At 41.9% G+C, this 17,571-nt stretch overlaps 1 protein-coding gene across 1 annotated transcript in view; it reads left to right on the top strand.

Moving 5' to 3' along the window:
• Positions 1 to 7,961: 7,961 nt before the first annotated feature.
• The window catches only part of ATP12A (ATPase H+/K+ transporting non-gastric alpha2 subunit), a 41,230-nt gene continuing 31,620 nt past the window's right edge, over positions 7,962 to 17,571 (top strand). Inside the window, 5 exon segments of the mRNA XM_032229326.1 lie at positions 7,962 to 8,035; positions 11,696 to 11,836; positions 16,127 to 16,186; positions 17,210 to 17,269; positions 17,271 to 17,414. Coding sequence (XP_032085217.1) covers positions 8,027 to 8,035; positions 11,696 to 11,836; positions 16,127 to 16,186; positions 17,210 to 17,269; positions 17,271 to 17,414 — 414 coding nt within the window. The 5' untranslated portion in view covers positions 7,962 to 8,026.

Genomic DNA, 17,571 nt, shown 5'->3' with positions numbered 1-17,571 from the left:
AATGCTCCAACAATGGTACCCACACATGTCTGCCCGACATGTGGCAGAACATTTCGTGCCCGTAGAGGCCTTACCAGCCACCTGCGGACACATCGTGGGCAGCTCACAACCTGTTAGATGTCAAGGTCCTCTTCGAACACGATGGACGGGCATCATCATGAGGTCTAGGTCTTCTGATATATGGCTTGGCTTTCTGTAGGCGTTCCAGGTTGCCTGTAGATAGGCAAATGAAACATGCGATTTACATAGGTTGATAATAATACCTCTGTGTCGGAAGCACTGAAGCCCTTCCATGGTGGAAGGATTTGCTGGTGACATCACCCCGGGGACTCCCCATCCTTTTGCATCCCTGTCAAGTTCTACAGAGGAATGATTGAGTTTTGACATCTGCACCTCCACCACTGTCTGGTTTGGTTCTGCAACCCAACAAGACAGACAGAGATTTCAATGGATAATTGGAACTGCAGAAAAAAGCAAATTACGGCCAACCTGCCTTCCATTGAGGACCTGTGCACTGCACGGGTGAAAAAGAGGACTGTGAAAATATCTAGAGACCCCTCACATCCTGGGCATAAACTGTTTCAACTCCTACCCTCAAAACGACGCTATAGAGCACTGCACACCAAGACAACTAGACACAAGAACAGTTTTTCCCCCGAATGCCATCACTCTGCTAAACCAATAATTCCCTCACCACTGTCAAACTCTTCACTAAGTCTGCATTACTATTAATATTAATCTTCTCATTGTTCCTATCACTCATCTCCTCCCACTTATGACTGCAGGACTTTAACTTTATTGCTTGTATCCTTACGATTTATATTGATTGTTTCCTGATTGCTTATTTGTACCCTCTGACTATCATGAAGTGTTGTACCTTATAATTCTTGACGAATGTATTATGCACCGAAGACAAATTCCTTGTGTGTTCAATCACACTTGGCCAATAAAGAATTCTATTCTATTCTATTCTGTTCTGTTCTGTTCTGTTCTACCAAAGACAAATTCCATGTGTGTCCAATCACACTTGGCCAATAAGGAATTCTATTCTATTCTATTCTATTCTGTTCTGTTCTGTTCTACCAAAGACAAATTCCTTGTGTGTCCAATCATACTTGGCCAATAAAGAATTCTATTCTATTCTATTCTGTTCCATCAAAGACAAATTCCTTGTGTGTCCAATCACACTTGGCCAATAAAGAATTCTATTCTATTCTAAAGTTGCCCACCAAAGTGGTACCCATTAATCTACTTGCGGTTGCCTGCTTCCAAACAGCTGCCTCGGCAGGAGAGGGAGCACGTGACAGGAACTCAACCTCCTCCCAGGCAGCAACGGGTCTCGAATGCGAGGCTGCCGGTCATCAGCCCAGTGTTCTAACCGCAGGAGCCACTGCGCTGCTCACCTAAGTTGATATGCCTGGTATATACACTCTGGCGCTTGGATGAATTACTCATCCCAATGTTCAGAACTGACAAGAGTTGAACATTGCGTTAGGCAGAATGGGAGAACGGGAATCCAGGAATCCATAGGTTTCTGAATCTCCCAGAATGGAGGGATTAAATGCAATGTTCTGGGAAGCCATAAAACATGTTGACCTAGATATCTTTTCTTTCTCAATGTAAGCAAATAATCTCCTTACCTCCGGAGAGAAGGCATGGGGAAATGCCCTGATTGAAATTCTGGAGCTGAGTTGTCTCGCCTGGTAGAACATCTGGCAGGGAATTGGGAATTCAAAATAGGGTGCTTCAACAAAAATATGCTTCCACGGAAGAGGTGAAGCTCAACTTTATCCATCTCCCTACTGGTGCATCACAAATCACACCAAGGGAAATTGTAAGCGTGAGTCAAGTCGTAGGAAGTAAGAAAGCAATTCCTTCTTGCATTATTATTACCCATTCACCAGCCTCCACAGTTAATCATTTTGAACCCGAGTGATAGAACAGAGTGGGAAGGGACCTTGGAGGTCTTCTAGCCCAACCCCCTGCTTAGGCAGGAAACCCTATACCAGGACTAACCTTAAACCTTAAACACCCAAAGAGACATTTGGATCCGTTTCCCACAGAAAAGAAAACATCGAGAGCCACAAAACCCTTCCTGTGCCTGATTATTTCCTAAGTGGCCACAGAACTAGCATATGTAGTTGAATTAAATATTTTCTTCTGAAACTTTTCTTTTCTTGGGTTTATCCCTGTTTGGCCTACCGTGGGTCAAAATGCTCAATAAATCACATGCCGGTGGGTGTTGCACATTGGCGAGTTTGACCACATATTTTGAGTAACAGGGAGCGGCAGCAGAGGGATGAAAGAGCCACATGTGGCTCCAAAGTTGTGGATTGCTGACCCCTGCCCTATACCGTTTCAGACCAATTGTTATTCAATCTCTTCTTAAAGACTTCCAGTGTTGGAGTATTTGCAATTTCTGGAGGCAAGTTGTTCCACTGATTAATCAACTAATTTAATCCTCTTTCAATCCCATTCATATCAATTGAGACTTCCATTGGAGAATTCAGTCTACGGGGGTGTTTCTTTGTCTCCCGATGTTGTTTTAAACACTGCATTTGGGATAAATCTAAGCATGTTGATAAGGTTGCATGCACAAGTAACAAGCAAGTCTTGGGACCGTGACAATAATGTGTGAATAGTTTAAAGACTTTCCTTCTCTTCTTGAAGTCTAGATTCAGAGTTTCAAAATCATTCTGTTGGCATCATGTGCACACCTAGAGACTTCTGCTCCTAAAATCTTTCCTCTGGACAGCATTCCATTGATGGGAATGTTCATTTGGACAAGTGCTTTCAACACTTCCTAACTCAAGGATCACCTCTCTGTAACTACATCTTTGAGTTCTTCTAAGATCTTGATTAGTCATCACTTACCATCATGTCTTCGATCTACGTCTTTTTAAAAAAATTCTCTTTAAATTTTTCCCCAGAGTTTTCTTCGGTGACTCTAATCTTCACAGGACAGATCCAAAGTACTTAAGCTTTAGCCTCATTATTCATTCTTGCAATTGAATGAATAAGTGTGGTTGATTTTATTTCATCTAGGCTCTGAGCTCCTTCGCCTTTATTCCAAGCTAGATGGATTTCATGTCCAGTGCTTCGTGATGAAACTTTGTAATCGGGCAAAAGAAGGAAGGAAGGAAAAGAAGGAAGGAAGGAAACGAAAGAAGGAATGAAGGAAGGAAAAGAAGGAAGGAAGGAAGGAAGGAAAAGGAAGGAAAGGAAGAAGGAAGGGAAGGAAAAGATAAGAATAAAAAAAGACAATGCTAAAAACCCCTTTCAAATACCGCAAAAATAGCCGTTGAAACTTTTAAAGAATGGTCAAAGGATAGTAACTTTTAAAATGTACATTTTCTCTTGAGACAATGTCTTCCTATAGAAATCTTCAGCTTTCTTCTAATCCAGTCTGTTCCAGGAAGTGTGGCTGTATGTAGATATAATCAGACGTTTTACACAATGCAAACAATCAAAACTACTAATTAAACAAATTCAGGATGCCAAACGATTCTTAAAATAGTCCTCTGGGTTAGAGAGAGAGAGATAATGGGGGGGAAAATGACTTGGAATTCTGTTTCCCTATCGGGCACCACCTATTCCAATATCAAAATTTACACTGCTTTTTTTAAAAAGTTACATTTTGCTTTTGTTAACAGAGTATTTAAAAAAAAAAGAAAAATCAGAAAAATAATATATAAAAGTATAATGCCAAAACAAATGAAAAGAATGCAAACTAAGACTGGAAAAACCCACACAAACACCCAAAAACCTGCAAGGTGCATGATCCCAGATACAGAGAGATATAATCTACACAAGCTTTTCAAGAGCCATTCCGCATATTTCATATATGCTGGTCTTGTTGTATTCGGACACTGAAACATTGCCAAGACAATCTCAATCTTACACGGGGAAAGACCCGAATGCAACAAGATCAGCATACCTACAGCCGTGAAAATGTACGAAAACAAATTTTATATATATATATTTATATGTGTGTGTGTGTGTGTGTGTGTTTGTGTGGTTGTGTGTGTGTGTGTGTGTGTGTGTATGTATGTATGTATGTATGTATGGCAGTGGTGGGTTTCAAAAATTGTTCGAACCTACTCTGTGGGTGTGGCCTCCTTTGTGGGAGTGGCTTGCTGCCCATGTGACCGGATATGAAGATGCCGACGACACTTGTCAGAACCACCTTAAATTACCCCACACACAGCACTGGCATGCATAAGAATAGGATGTCAACTTGTTTTTTAAAAGGCATCTTTGGTTTGCGTTAAAACAACTTCAACACCCGCAGTGTCCTGATTGCACCACAAACTCAGTAGTCATCCTTACCTTTCACAGAGGCACTGAGTTTTATAAATATGAGCATGATAGTGTAGAATAATCATATCCAAGGACCAGTGGTGGGTTTCAAAACATTTTGGAAGCTCTTCTGTAGGTGTGGCCTGCTTTCCGGGTCCACTGGTGGAACCTCTTCTAACCGGTTCGGTAGATTTGACGAACCGGTTCTACCGAATAGGTGCAAACTGGTAGGAACCCACCTCTGATGTATGTATGTATATATATATATATATTGCTTCCTTTCTCTGTCTATCGGCTCGTCACAAGAGACCATTCAGACAGAAACCCAATATTTTTACTGTTGCCTTTGTTACATTTGTATTGTATTTGTGCTGATAAATAAATAAAGGGAGACTAGTATAGATCTATTTCAAGCTATTTAGCTCTCATCAGCTAGCCATATCCTTACTGGGATTCGAGCCTGGGCTGTATTACATATTAGGGCAGATTTGTTAACCACTAAGCCACAAGGTTCTCCTCCTTTATCAGCTGATTTGGGCATACCAGGGGTTGTGACACCAAATACATACTTATTTCCCTGGCTCAGCTGATAAAGGAGGAGATTTTAAAAGGAGGAGCGGTTTTAAAAGTTTTATACAAGAATCTTTCTTGAAATCTCAATAAGAACCTCCAAAATTGGCCCAGAATAATAAATACAGGGAGACCTCAAACTAAGTGAGACATTGGCTAAGTGAGCTTTGCCCCGTTTTACAACCTTTCTTGTCACTGTTGTTAAGTGAATCACTGCCGTTGTTAAGTTTCTATCAGGGTTGTTAAGTGAATCTCATTTCCCCATTGACTTTGTTAAATGAGTTTTGTCCTGTTTTACGACTTTCCTTGCCACATTCGTTAAGTGAATCGCTGCAGATCCTAAATTAATAACACCGTTGTTAAGTGAATCGGGTTTCCCCATTGACTTTGCTTGTCAGAAGGACGCCTGACTCCAAGACGCTGCAACAGTCATAAGTATAAGTAATTCCTTCACTAATGACCACAATTGAGCCCAACATTTATGTGGCTAAGTGAGACATTTGCTCAGTGAGCTTCTGCCCCATTTTACAACCTTTCTTGTCACTGTTGTTAAGTGAGTCACTGCAGTGGTTAATTTACTCTCATAGTCCATAAGAGAAACTGAGCTCCCCGTTGACTTTGCTCGTCAGAATGTCACAAAAGGGGACTACGTAACCCCGGGACACTACAACCGTCATAAATGTGAGTCAGTTGTCAAGCAACCGAGGGTAAATCACTTGGCCACGGGAATGTTGCGGTGGTCGTAAGTGTGAAAAAGGGCCCTATGTCACTTTTTTTTCCCAATGGGCTTGTAACTTCGGACACTAAGAAAACAGTTCTAAGTCAAGGATCAGATAGGTCGGCAGTTTGGCAGTTCGAATCCCTAGTACAGGTCTCCTCCGTTAGCAGGGGGTTGGACTAGATGACCTCCAAGGTCCCTTCTAACTCTGTTAATGTTGACTAGCTGTAGAACACCCTAGATGGGAGCCGTTCCGTTGAAGAGTGTCCGTGGGGAGCAGCTCGAATAGCAAACCGTCTGGTTTTGCCAGCTTTAGATTGTTAAGATTATAAAATAAGAAATCTAGCAATTCTGGAGAATTGAAAATGAAATGCGATCCTAATAATACAGAGAGTTTCCACCAGATGACAGGTAGGTAGTCCTTGATTTGCAACAGTCAGTTAATTCAAACAATCTATCGAAAAGTGATAGAAAAGATTCAGAAGAAAAGGTATAATACATATAAAAAGAAAAAAAAAGAATCTAAGAACGTGGGATAAAAAGAAAACCAGAAAATTAATGAAAAGTGGAACATTAAAGAGAGTAAGAGATGAACTAAGAGAAAATGGTTGGAAAAGGAGGAAGGGAAAGAAGGGATATATTACTAGAATAAAATGAAATATGCTTATACTGTTAATGATATGTAGCTAATTAAGAGGTGAGGGAATTATACTAATCTTATTCGTTGTGGATAACTAATTAAGTAAAATGCTTATTATATAAAAATTGCATTTGAGGCTATACGCTACCTATAGGAAACAGAATAGCAGATGGAAAATGAAATGATCAATTTGGTTTATTTCTGAAGGGGCAAATAATGATATTGTTTATGTGTTACGAAAAAAAATTCAGTTTAAAATGAAAAACAAGGGATGGAAATCATAGGGCTAAAATTGGAAATGGAAATATGATGTAAAATGAATTATGTGCATGAGAGAATGTTAAAGGGGAAAACCCCGGCAACACTTTGTTTACAAAAGAATTTAAAATTTGTAATATATATATATATTTTAAAAAAACACTGTTTGAAAACAAAAAGTCATTTTAGTGACTGTTCAGAGTTATAGCAGGACTGGAAAAAATCAGCTTATAGACGTTTTTCCCCATGGCTGTTGCAGCTCCCCCATTTTATGTGATTAAAAAATCCAAGCCTTTGGCCACTGACTCACACTTACGACGGTTGTCGTGTCTCAGGGTCAGGCGATCCCCGTTTGCGACCTTCTGATGAGCAAATTCAATGGGAAAACCAGATTTGCTTAACAACCGTGCGACTAATTTAAGAACTGTCATGATTCACTTAACGACGGTTGGCGGAAAAAAATCAAAGGGGGCAATTCTCACATAACGACTTAGCAATGGGAAATTTTGGGCTGGGGAATTTTCAACAGCGACAAGGGAGGTTGCAAAACGGGTTGCGAAACTCACTGAGCAAATGTCTCACTTAGCCACATACACGTTGGCCTCAACTGTGGTCATAAGTGAAGGACTTACTTATACTTATGACCGCTGCAGTGTCTTGGAATCACGCGATCCCCTTTTGCAATCTTCTGACAAGTAAAGTCAATGGGGGGAAATCCAGATTCACTTTGCAGCCGGGTTACTAACCGAACGACTGCATTGATTCACTTCAAAACAGGGGTGAGAAAGGTCGTAAAATGGGGCTAAACCACCGTCTCGCTTAGCAACAGAGATCTAGAGTTGCAAGTAGAGGGCTACCTGTAGGGTGTTCTGCTTGAGCACTGAGCAGAGGGGTTGGACTAGATGACCTACAAGGTCCCTTCTAACTCTGTTAATCTGTCTGAATCGGTGCCAGGTAAATTTCCCCCTTCGTCTTGTTCTTCTCGTCCCTGATCAGAAAAGTAAACTGTAAAGTCTAAAATAGATCTCTTTCGTTTTCATTCATGTAATTCACGAGAAAAGGAGAAGGAAACAAAGGCTTTTATGGAGCCCAGAGAGCAAAGTTTGCAAAGTATAATTAGCAGCTTTGACCTGGGACGCTGCCTGTTGTTGTGGTATGCTTCCACCTACTGTTGAGTGCAGCCCAGGCTGGGATGACTGGGAGAAGACCAGGAGGCGTGGCTTAGCTTACCTACATAAAAAGGCCAACAGGTAACAGATGCTTCCCACAGGGAGGTGAACCTGTCTCATCCAAAGGATGCCTAAATTTGAAGAGGGCTCCAGCTCACCTTGGATCACCTACTAGGAGGTTACAAAGTCTCTTTGTAAGAGCCTCTTCCTTTCCAGAGCTCCTCCAGTCCAACTTCTGGGTTCTAGTTGATTTCTAGCACCTGCTCTGGTACTTTCGAGCCAGCTCCTTGTGGTCCACAGGTTGAGTTGCCTTCCAGAAACACATCACCCTCCCGCTTCTCTTCCCTGGTCCAAGGAAGAAGAAGTCGCAAAATGGGAAAGGTGAGTAAATTGGGAATTTGGGAATGATGAAGAACCCACCACCGGTGGCTCTTCTTTGAGGTTGGAAGATGAATGAGCTTTTTTTTGGGGGGGGGGTGTTGAAAGGCAACTTGCAGCAAAATTTTAGCAAGAGGGTTTTGGGGGAAGGAGCTTGGTTTTGGGGGAACCTGAAGGTTTTGGAAGGGAGGGAGGGAAGGAGAGAGGGAGGGAGAGAGGGATTGAGAGAGGGGGAGAGGGAGGGAGGAGGGGAGAGAGGGGGGAAGAGATGAAGGGAGGGAGGGAGAGGGGAAAGAGAGGGAAGGAGGGAGGGGAGGGAGGGATGGGGAAGAGAGGGAAGGAGAAAGAGGGGGAAGAGAGGGAGGGAGGGAGAGAGAGAGGGAGAGAGAGGGAAGAGAGGGAGGGAGAGATAGACACAGAGAGAGAGAAAGCGAGAGAGAAAGAGAGAAAGAGAGAGACAGAGAGAGAGAGACTATATAAAATATTTCTGATTTTGATGCAGAATTTTAAATCTGACCATTAGGTCTCCCTCTCTTATCTATCACTCAGGATTATCTAGATTAAATGTCAATGTTTCTCTACGACCTCATTTAAATGATAACTGAACAGAAATAACAGAATTGGAAGGGACCTTGGAGGTCTTCCAGTCCAACCCCTTGCAGAAACAGGAGACTCTCTGTCCTTTCAGACAAATAGCTGTCCAATCTCTCCTTAAATAGGATCCTTCTCACGCTCTGCAACCTACCCCCTTCGGCTGAGTTGAAACCTCTTCTGAACGATGCTCCTTCCTCTGAATTCAGTCATCTGAAAAGCATCCGCTGGGGAAGGATCTCGGTCAATGTGTCATTTCAAGGGCTTTTAAAATTCCCTTGGCATTCTCGGCAAACTCAGCCAGCCTAACAAGAACCACCCTGAGATTGCCAAAACAGAGAGAAGCCCCCTAATGAAGACCACGCCGTCTTCAGAAGTTCAGGGCACTGAGATCATTGATCCCCAGGAACTCATAGATGCTGGCCTCTGTGTCACAACACCCCAACCAAGTTGCTTATCTATTGCTGCAATAGTTTCAGGCTTCCTGGTGGTGAGATCTGCATATCAGTGGGGCAATCTTTTGGTTGATGGTTGTGTATCTCTGGAAGATTTTAGGGAGAGGATGGCTAGTCATCTCTAACGATGGGTTAATTACTTGCAGAAGTTTGGATTGGATAATTATTGTGGTCCCTTCCCGGATCTACACTTGCAAGCTTCTATAACTGTAACTTTTAAGTACTAGCAGAGCATAAGAAAAATCTGGTTGTGTCCAAGTTGGAGGGGACCTTGGAGGTCTTCTAGTCTAACCTTCTGCTCACGCAGGAGACCCTCTACCATTTCAGAGAAACGGATGTCCAGTCTCTTCTTAGAAACCTCCAGTGTTTGAGCAGCCACAACTTCTGGAGGCAAGCTCTTCCACTGGTCTATTGTTTTCACTGTTAGGAAATTTCTCCTTCGTTCTAAGTTGGTTTCCTCCTTGTTTAGTTTCCACCCATTGCTTCTTTTCCACTGCCTTCAGGATGGTGGGTTGGAGAATTAGTTAGAACAGCAGAGTTGGAAGGGAGCTTGGAGGTCTTCTAGAAGGAATCTTTGTCCAGCTCCCTGCTCAAGCACACCGTTTCAGACATGTGATGGTCCAGTCTCTTCTTAAAAGCCTCCAGTGATGGAGAACCCACAACTCTCTGGAATTAAGATGTTCCACTGATTAAGTGTCCCCGCTGCCAGGAAATTCCTCCTTAGTCCTAAGTTGCTTCTCTCCTCGATAAGTTTCCATCCGTTTCTTCTTATTCTGCCCTCAGGTGCTTTGGAAAATAGGTTGACCCTGTTTTCTCTGTGGCAACCTCTTAAGTAGTGGAAGATAGCTATCATGTCACTCCTAGTCCTTTTCTATTCTACTCTAGACATACTTAGGTCCCTTAATTGTTCATTGTACAGTTTATCCAGTCAGGGGTGTGCCAAATTGGTGGCCCGCGGGTCGGATGTGTCAGGCCACGCCCACCCTAGCTTTGCGGAGGGGAAAAACATTGTGATGCACCACATGATGGCAATGTGACGCCACGCGTTTGATACCCATACTCTTAGTTCCTGTATCATCTCTGTCGCTATTTTTTTTTTGTGCTAAGTTTGGAGAGAAGGATGAACTGAGTTCAATATGGTGGAGCAGTGCTTTGGAAATCCCAAACGGCCGATAAGATCCCACAGATTGGGCCTCCTTTGGATGCCGTCAGCTGGACAGTGTCAGCTGGTGGGCCCCCGGAGGAGAGCCTTCTCTGTGGCTGGTCCGACCCTGTGGAATCAGCTACCCCCAGAGGTCCGGACCTTACCCACTCTCATGGCCTTCAGAAAAGCTGTTAAAACCTGGCTGTTCCGGCAGGCCTGGGGCTGTTGACCTTATTGTAAAAGTCCAGCCCTGATTAGAAATGTATGCGTGTTGGGAATTTTTAAATTATTCTTTTTTTGCTTTTCTTTTTTTCTTTTTCTTTGTAAGCCACCCAGAGTCCTTCCGGATTGGGCGGCCTATAAATTCAATAAATAAATAAATAAACAGGAGAAGATGGGATTTGAGATGATACGGAGGAGAAACAAAGGCTCGTAAACTGAAAATATTTTCCTTTCTGCAAAATCCTCAAGCAGTAATTAAACTTATGAATAGTTGAGCTAAATTGTGGGACTCCTGGTAATACCAATTAGAGGGGGGAAAAAAGTTACACGAGGGTTATTTAAAAAAAAATAAAAAAAAACAAACCACAAGCAGAGAAATAATTAAAAGACCCATCAATGGTAGACAAAATAAATGATAGGAATGACTGCTTGAAAAATGAAAACAAAAGGGTTTTTAAAGGGCTTTTAACTGCATCCCATATTGCCATAGCAACCAGAAATGCAGCTGGTAAACCAAATATGGCCATGCCTAGCAGTGCAATCATCTGAGTCTCAAAGAATCTGGAAAGGAATGGAGTCAGCCTCTTGCTGGTGGTTTAAAGAGTGGATTGCAATTTTATAGATCAATTACGATCTGGGAAGTTATGTATATAAACATGGTGAACTCCATCCCACACAGTCTACCCATAAAACAAACAATTCATTGAGTTTGTAGAGGTTTTATTTATTTTATCCACTTTGCTTCCCTGTCTGAGTTTCCACCTGATCCGATTCGTTTTTGCAAAGAAATGTAAAACAGATATCTCAGCAATACAGGGTTGTGTTGTCTTTGGCTTGTGGTGGCGACACTGATACGATTGTTGCACCACGAGGGTCAAAGGAACGCACAATCTTCATTCCAATAACAGCTAACTCAGAACACATCTCCAGATTAAAGTTTTGCAGGATTGTTACAAGAAGGAGTTATAGAATCACCGATCTTGTCGATCAGAAAGGTTGGCAGTTCAGCGATTCAAATCCCTCCTGCGTGAGCAGGGGGTTGGACTAGATGACCGCCAACGTCCCTTCCAACTCTGTTACTGTTTACTGTTTATCTCACACAGTTCTCTAAGTAGCTGCTGTAGTAAAGGCAGAAGGGAAGTTTTGGGGGGTCGGCTTACAAGACAGAGCCCTTTTAATGGAGGCATGAAAATAAACCGGAGATTTAACCAAAATAAAACCGACTAACTTTCCTGCTGAATTACATTTTAGAAAAATTGGGGTATCTATTCAATAGAGATAAGTGGGACCAAAGATGTGGATGATGGCTACAAGGAAGACGAAAAGGAAAATGATTTGAAAGGCAATAAAAAGAAAGATAAGACCGAAGAACTTAAGAAAGAGCTGGATTTGGTAAGTGACTCGCAGCATACATTCTTGTTAATTCATGGTTGCACAGGTAGATCGAATATAAGATCTCTTGTTTTCCTGATTTTTTTTTTTAAGGACAATGATTATTAATACAAAAGTTTCAGTCTTGGACCAGGAAGTAATTTGCTTCTCAAATGACTCATCTCTATGACAACAAATAGTTCTGTGCCCTTACTCTCCAAACCCAAATGGTGTTCCATATGCAAGTTAATTGCATTTCAATTAGGTAGGCAAATACTATCATTACCCTAATTTTATTAAGCCGATGCCTCTATCCAAAAATCCTGAGACTTCCGTTCCAAAGCAGAGCTGCTTACAAAAGTTGCCTCTGCCCTTGGCAAATTAGTCCCAGATCTATGAATGAAGGCAACAAGATCGCACAGAGAGACGCAATCCACTTCTGGCCCATTCAATTAAATTAGGAAAATCGATGTCTTCTCTGGCCACAAGATTTCCACAGCGCCGTGAACCTTAACCGTCCATAACCAGGAAAACACACGGAGATGCCTCTGCAAACCAGTTACAATCCTTGTTACAATGAAGATAGCAATCATTGCAATCTTGAGTTTTTTTCCTTCCTTCATGACAAGTCTTGTTTGTCAGGCTCCACCCAAGATTTCATCAGGAAGATTAATATCCATTTGGAGAGAAACAGGGGGGGGAAGTAGAGAGAGAGGGGGGAGGGAGGGACAGACAGAGAGAGAAAGAAAGAGAGAGAGAGAGAGAGAGAGAGAGAGAGAGAGAGAGAGAGAGACTATATAAAGTACTTTATACACACCTTGAAGAAGGCTCATTGGGAAATGTTTCAGATTTGGACTAAAAGAGACCTTGGAGTTTCAAAGAGGTTGAGGGGAATAACGAATTATAGGGAATAAGAAGGGACCTTAAATGTTGCAGGATCTCCCAAGTCCCTTCCTTGGTTCTACATTTTTGAATAAGCTTTACCCAGTTTGAAGGGTCATTGTTAAATCTGTGGGGCAACCTTTCTTTCTCTTTGTTGCTCTTGAGTCTTTGAAAAATGCAAGCTTTTCCCTCCAAACTGGATGATTCTGTTCCCAGTCAATATTTATTCTTAGTCCCTCTTTTACTTCAACAAGCATTAAGCAGCAGGAATCTATCTATCTGTCTGTCTGTCTATCTAATCTATCATCTATCTATCTATCTATCTATCTATCTATCTATCTATCTATCTATCTATCTATCTATCTATCTATCTATCTATCTATCTAAAGCTGCTGCTTTATAACAAGAGGAATTACAGTACATCTTCCATTTTAAACAAGACATCATTGCAAACTTTTGCCAGGGCAGAATCTATCTATCTATCTATCTATCTATCTATCTATCTATCTATCTATCTATCTATCTATCTATCTATCTATCATCTATCTATCTATCTATCTATCTATCTATCTATCTATCTATCTATCTATCTATCTTTCTTTCTATCTATCTATCTATCTATCTATCTATCTATCATCTATCTATCTATCTATCTATCTATCTATCTATCTATCTATCTATCTATCTATCTATCTATCTAGCTATCTAGCTAGCTATCTAGCTATCTAGCTATCTAGCTATCTAGCTATCTAGCTATCTAGCTATTATCTATCAATCATCGATCTATCTATCTGTCTGTCTGTCTGTCATCTATCTATCTATCTATCTATCTATCTATCTATCTATCTATCTATCTATCTATCTATCTATTTATCATCTATCAATCATCTTTCTATCAATCTATTTCTAAAAAGCTTTCTTTTAATTGAGCTGAGATTAGGTTTTGGGGTTGTTGCTTTTTTTTGCTAATTTTATAATTCCTATACATGTATTAACCTTGGTGAAAATTGGCTCTCACCAGATGCAACTTGCTCCCCTCCAAGAGAAAAGATAACAATGCAGAGGGGCATTTCCTTCCAGTGCGGTCCAGTGGTTGGATTGGGAGGGAGGAAACCATGAGTTCTAGTCCTGCCTTAGGCACAAAGCCTGTTTGAGATTTGAGATTTATTACATTTATATGCCGCCCTTCTCTTAAGGACTCAGGGCGGCGTACAACAATTAAAAGAAACACATAATATAAAGGTTAAAAAAAAATAAAATGGACTGGGTGACTTTGGGCCAGTCACTTTCTCTTAGACCAGGAAGGAGAAGGCAAGGACAAAACACTTCTGGAAACCCTGCCAAGAATTGCATAGACTTGTCTCTCGACTCACCAAGTTCAGGTCTGATTTGAAAATACCAAATCAATACCGACAGCAACTTTTCAATATTCAGCTAGATGGCAGCACTTGGCTGACCTCGGTCGATGTAAAAAAAGGCTAAACCTGGATTGCACCTACTTAATTCTTGGAGGAAGGACTATTGGAAAATCAGAGAAGTGAAGGATAAGTTGGAAAATAAGGGGAAATAAGGAGAAAACTAGGACAAATTCCCTTTGATATTGTCAAGAAAGCTGCAGGGATGTCTCCATGAAGCCTCCAGAAGTCAAACTCGACTAGAGAGCAAATGTATTTAGAAGGTTTATGCTCTCCGGTGGACCTCAAGCTAAAGACTATTTTAGTATTGCTAGGCGAGATTATTGATTTATGCTTACTTTGGTATTGAGTCATAATTCATTCCCACAAGGAAGTCACAAAACAAATCATTAAAAAAAATCTCATAATCTGGTGCAATGCAATAATGCTGTGATGGAGAACCTAGGGCATGCTTGCCAGAGCCTTCTCTGTGGGCATATGCGCCGTCGCCAGCTGCTCTTCTGGTTTCTGTCCAGCTGATTTTCATGGGAGCGCTGGAAAACAGCCCGAAAAACTGCCATTTTTAAGCCATTTTTCAGGCTGCTTTTGGGCCCCAAACAGCCTGAAAATGGCCCCAAAAACAGCCCAAAAGAGCCAACCCCCCCCCCCAGGCATGCATGTACCAGTCAGCTGGTTGTTTCTTTCATGCTGGCACATGCATGCACATTTTGGTTTCAGCACTTAATGCCGAAAAATTTCGCTTTCACTGCAATCATGTACAAAGCAAGTCAGACAATTTAGTTGGTTCTCTAAGGAAATTTAGTTCTTGCCAGATAACTTCCAAGATACGTTTGTTCCAAGCAACTATTTAGGATTCCCGAGTTATCATTTCAGCCAAATCTTCGGAAAGACCCACCAAAACCTAGATTGTTTCGTCCATATATCTGGTTCTGCTTTCAGCTGCTGCTTCATAGTTTTCTTATCTCTCAATAAGAACAGGAGGAATTACCGTACAACTTCAATTTTAAGCAAGAAATCATTGCAAAACTTTACCAGAATCTTCTATACATTAAGAAAAATGGTGTGTGTGTGAGGGTGTGTGTGTGTGTGTTCCAGCATAACAGCGTTCCAGCCTTGAGCAATTTCAACCAAACTTGGTACATTAGAAGACTTACTCTCTGGAAACAAATACTATAGGGGTAAGAAACCCTCAGGGTGTGTGTTCTGTTAAGATACAGCCTGTTGTGCCTTACAATGACTTCTACCGTACTTTTGTAAAATGGATTCTACTGTGCAGCGCAGTGGAGTAACGCCTTCACAGTACTCCACAAGGGAGCTCCCTTTGGGAAGGGGGAAAACCCAACATTAGAAATTAAGGTGGTATCACTTTTCTTGATGCTTCTGGGGGCACAGAGAAAACATTTGTAACTAATTTAATTGTCGCCGAAATCAGGGCTTTTCCTGTCTAATAAAGGCTTAGGATAAATAAATACCCAGGCAATGCCGGGTTATCAGATAGTTTCGGATAAATGAGACGTTGACATTTGTGAGTAACCATAGAAGGATTTTTCAGTACGTTAAAGAATTTTAATAAGATAGAGGATAGCTACCCTGTTTCCCTGAAAATAAGACCTCCCTGGATGATAAGACCAATCAGGCTTTTGAGCGCATGTGCTAAAATAAGCCCTCCCCTAAAATATTTAAATGGATGCACAGCCAGTCCCCCCCAAGGGGCCTCCTGCACTTCAAAAATAATAAGACCTCCCAGAAAATAAAACCAAACACTTATTGGGGGGGGGAGGTGTCAAAAGAAAATAAGACCCTGTCTTATTTTTGGGAAAACATGGTAATACATTTCGGGAGAACTATAATAAGGTGGACAAGATGTGACCAAGGAAACTAATCAACTATTTTATGCATGCGTATTTTGCATTTGTGACAAGTGTGGAGTCAGTGGTCCTTCGACCAGCACATTGTCCTCATAAAACCAACAAATAAGAAGCCTTAATCATCTGCCTTTTTCTTACTCTTTCAGGATGACCATAAACTCAGCATCCAAGAACTGGAAGATAAATATGGCACCAGCATCATTAAAGTAAGTCAATACTGGGCAGAGAACATTCATAAATGTTACGGCTGAGTAGTGGAATGCTATTAAAATCTATTTAGTTCAGTGTGTTGCTAAAAATAGAATTTGTGCTCTTGTCCTTGAAATAATGTACTTGAAATGTTTGTTGCAATTGGAATCCATAATTGCCTCTTCTTAAGTTTCAGGCCATCGGTAAGTTTGCTGGGAATGTGTATGTGTGAGAGAGAGGGGTGGATATTCAGCAGATTCTGACCAGTTCTGGAGAACCGATAGTGGAAATTTTGAGTAGTTCAGAGAACCGGTAAATACCACCTCTGGCTGGCCCCGCCCAGAGTTGGGTTGCTACTTGTTCGTACCGGTTCGGGTGAACCGGTAGTGAAAATTGTGACTGGTAGGGACATCAGGCTTGCCACATCCCCAAACCAGTTTCCCAACCTCCCATGCCATTACCAGCATGTTTTTAGTCATGTTAAAATGTTCTGTGCATACGCAGAACAATTTTGAGGCAACTGCGCATGTGCAATGCGCAGTGGGCGCGTGGGCGAAGCGAACCGGCAGTAACGCCAGCAGCGACCCATCCCTGGCCCCATCCCGATCTATTCTCTGCCTCCCGAGTCCCAGTTGATTGGGAGGGAATGGGGATTTTGCAGTATCCTTCCCCTGCCATGCCCCCAAGCCATGCCCCCCAATCCACACCTACAGAACCGGTAGTAAAAAATTTTGAATTCCACTACTGGTGTGTGTATGTGTGTGTGTGTGTGTGCGTGCATGCGTGCACACACACATACACACACACACACAAACACAGATATAAATGAATCTATGCTGATATAAATGAATCTACCAGTAATCTGTATAGACAAGCACAGAGAGATAGACCAATATGAGCTCAATATTAAATGGCGTTAACATTTCCTTCCCCCAATGCACTGGTTTGTCAATGTCCCCCCCGGCTCGTCAATTTCAGATTTGAAGTTGTAGGTGTGCTGAGCTGTTGATTTTAACCCTCTCCCTCTTGTCTGCTTAAAGGGTCTCACAAGTGCACGAGCAGCGGAGATTCTGGCCCGCGATGGTCCCAACGCTCTCACGCCCCCCCAAATCGACCCCGGAAATCATCAAGTTCCTCAAGCAAATGATAGGCGGGTTCTCCATCCTCTTGTGGATTGGAGCCATCCTCTGCTGCGTCGCTTTTGGCATTCAATATTCTCAACAAGTAGCTTCGGCGTTCGACAATGTGAGTTTTATGCTGCTTTCTCCCCCCTCCCAATAACAATAGATTTATATGCCACTTTAGAGTGCTTCATAGCCCTCTCTAAGTGGTTTACAGAGTCAGCCTCTTGCCCCCAACAATCTGGGTCTCCTCATTTTACCGACCTTGGAAGGATGGATGG

The sequence above is a fragment of the Thamnophis elegans genome, chromosome 13 (genome assembly GCF_009769535.1).
Source record: "Thamnophis elegans isolate rThaEle1 chromosome 13, rThaEle1.pri, whole genome shotgun sequence".
Lineage (NCBI taxonomy): Eukaryota > Metazoa > Chordata > Lepidosauria > Squamata > Colubridae > Thamnophis > Thamnophis elegans.
The sequence above is the reverse complement of the archived record's forward strand: the minus strand, read 5'-3'. Positions and strand labels throughout refer to the sequence as shown.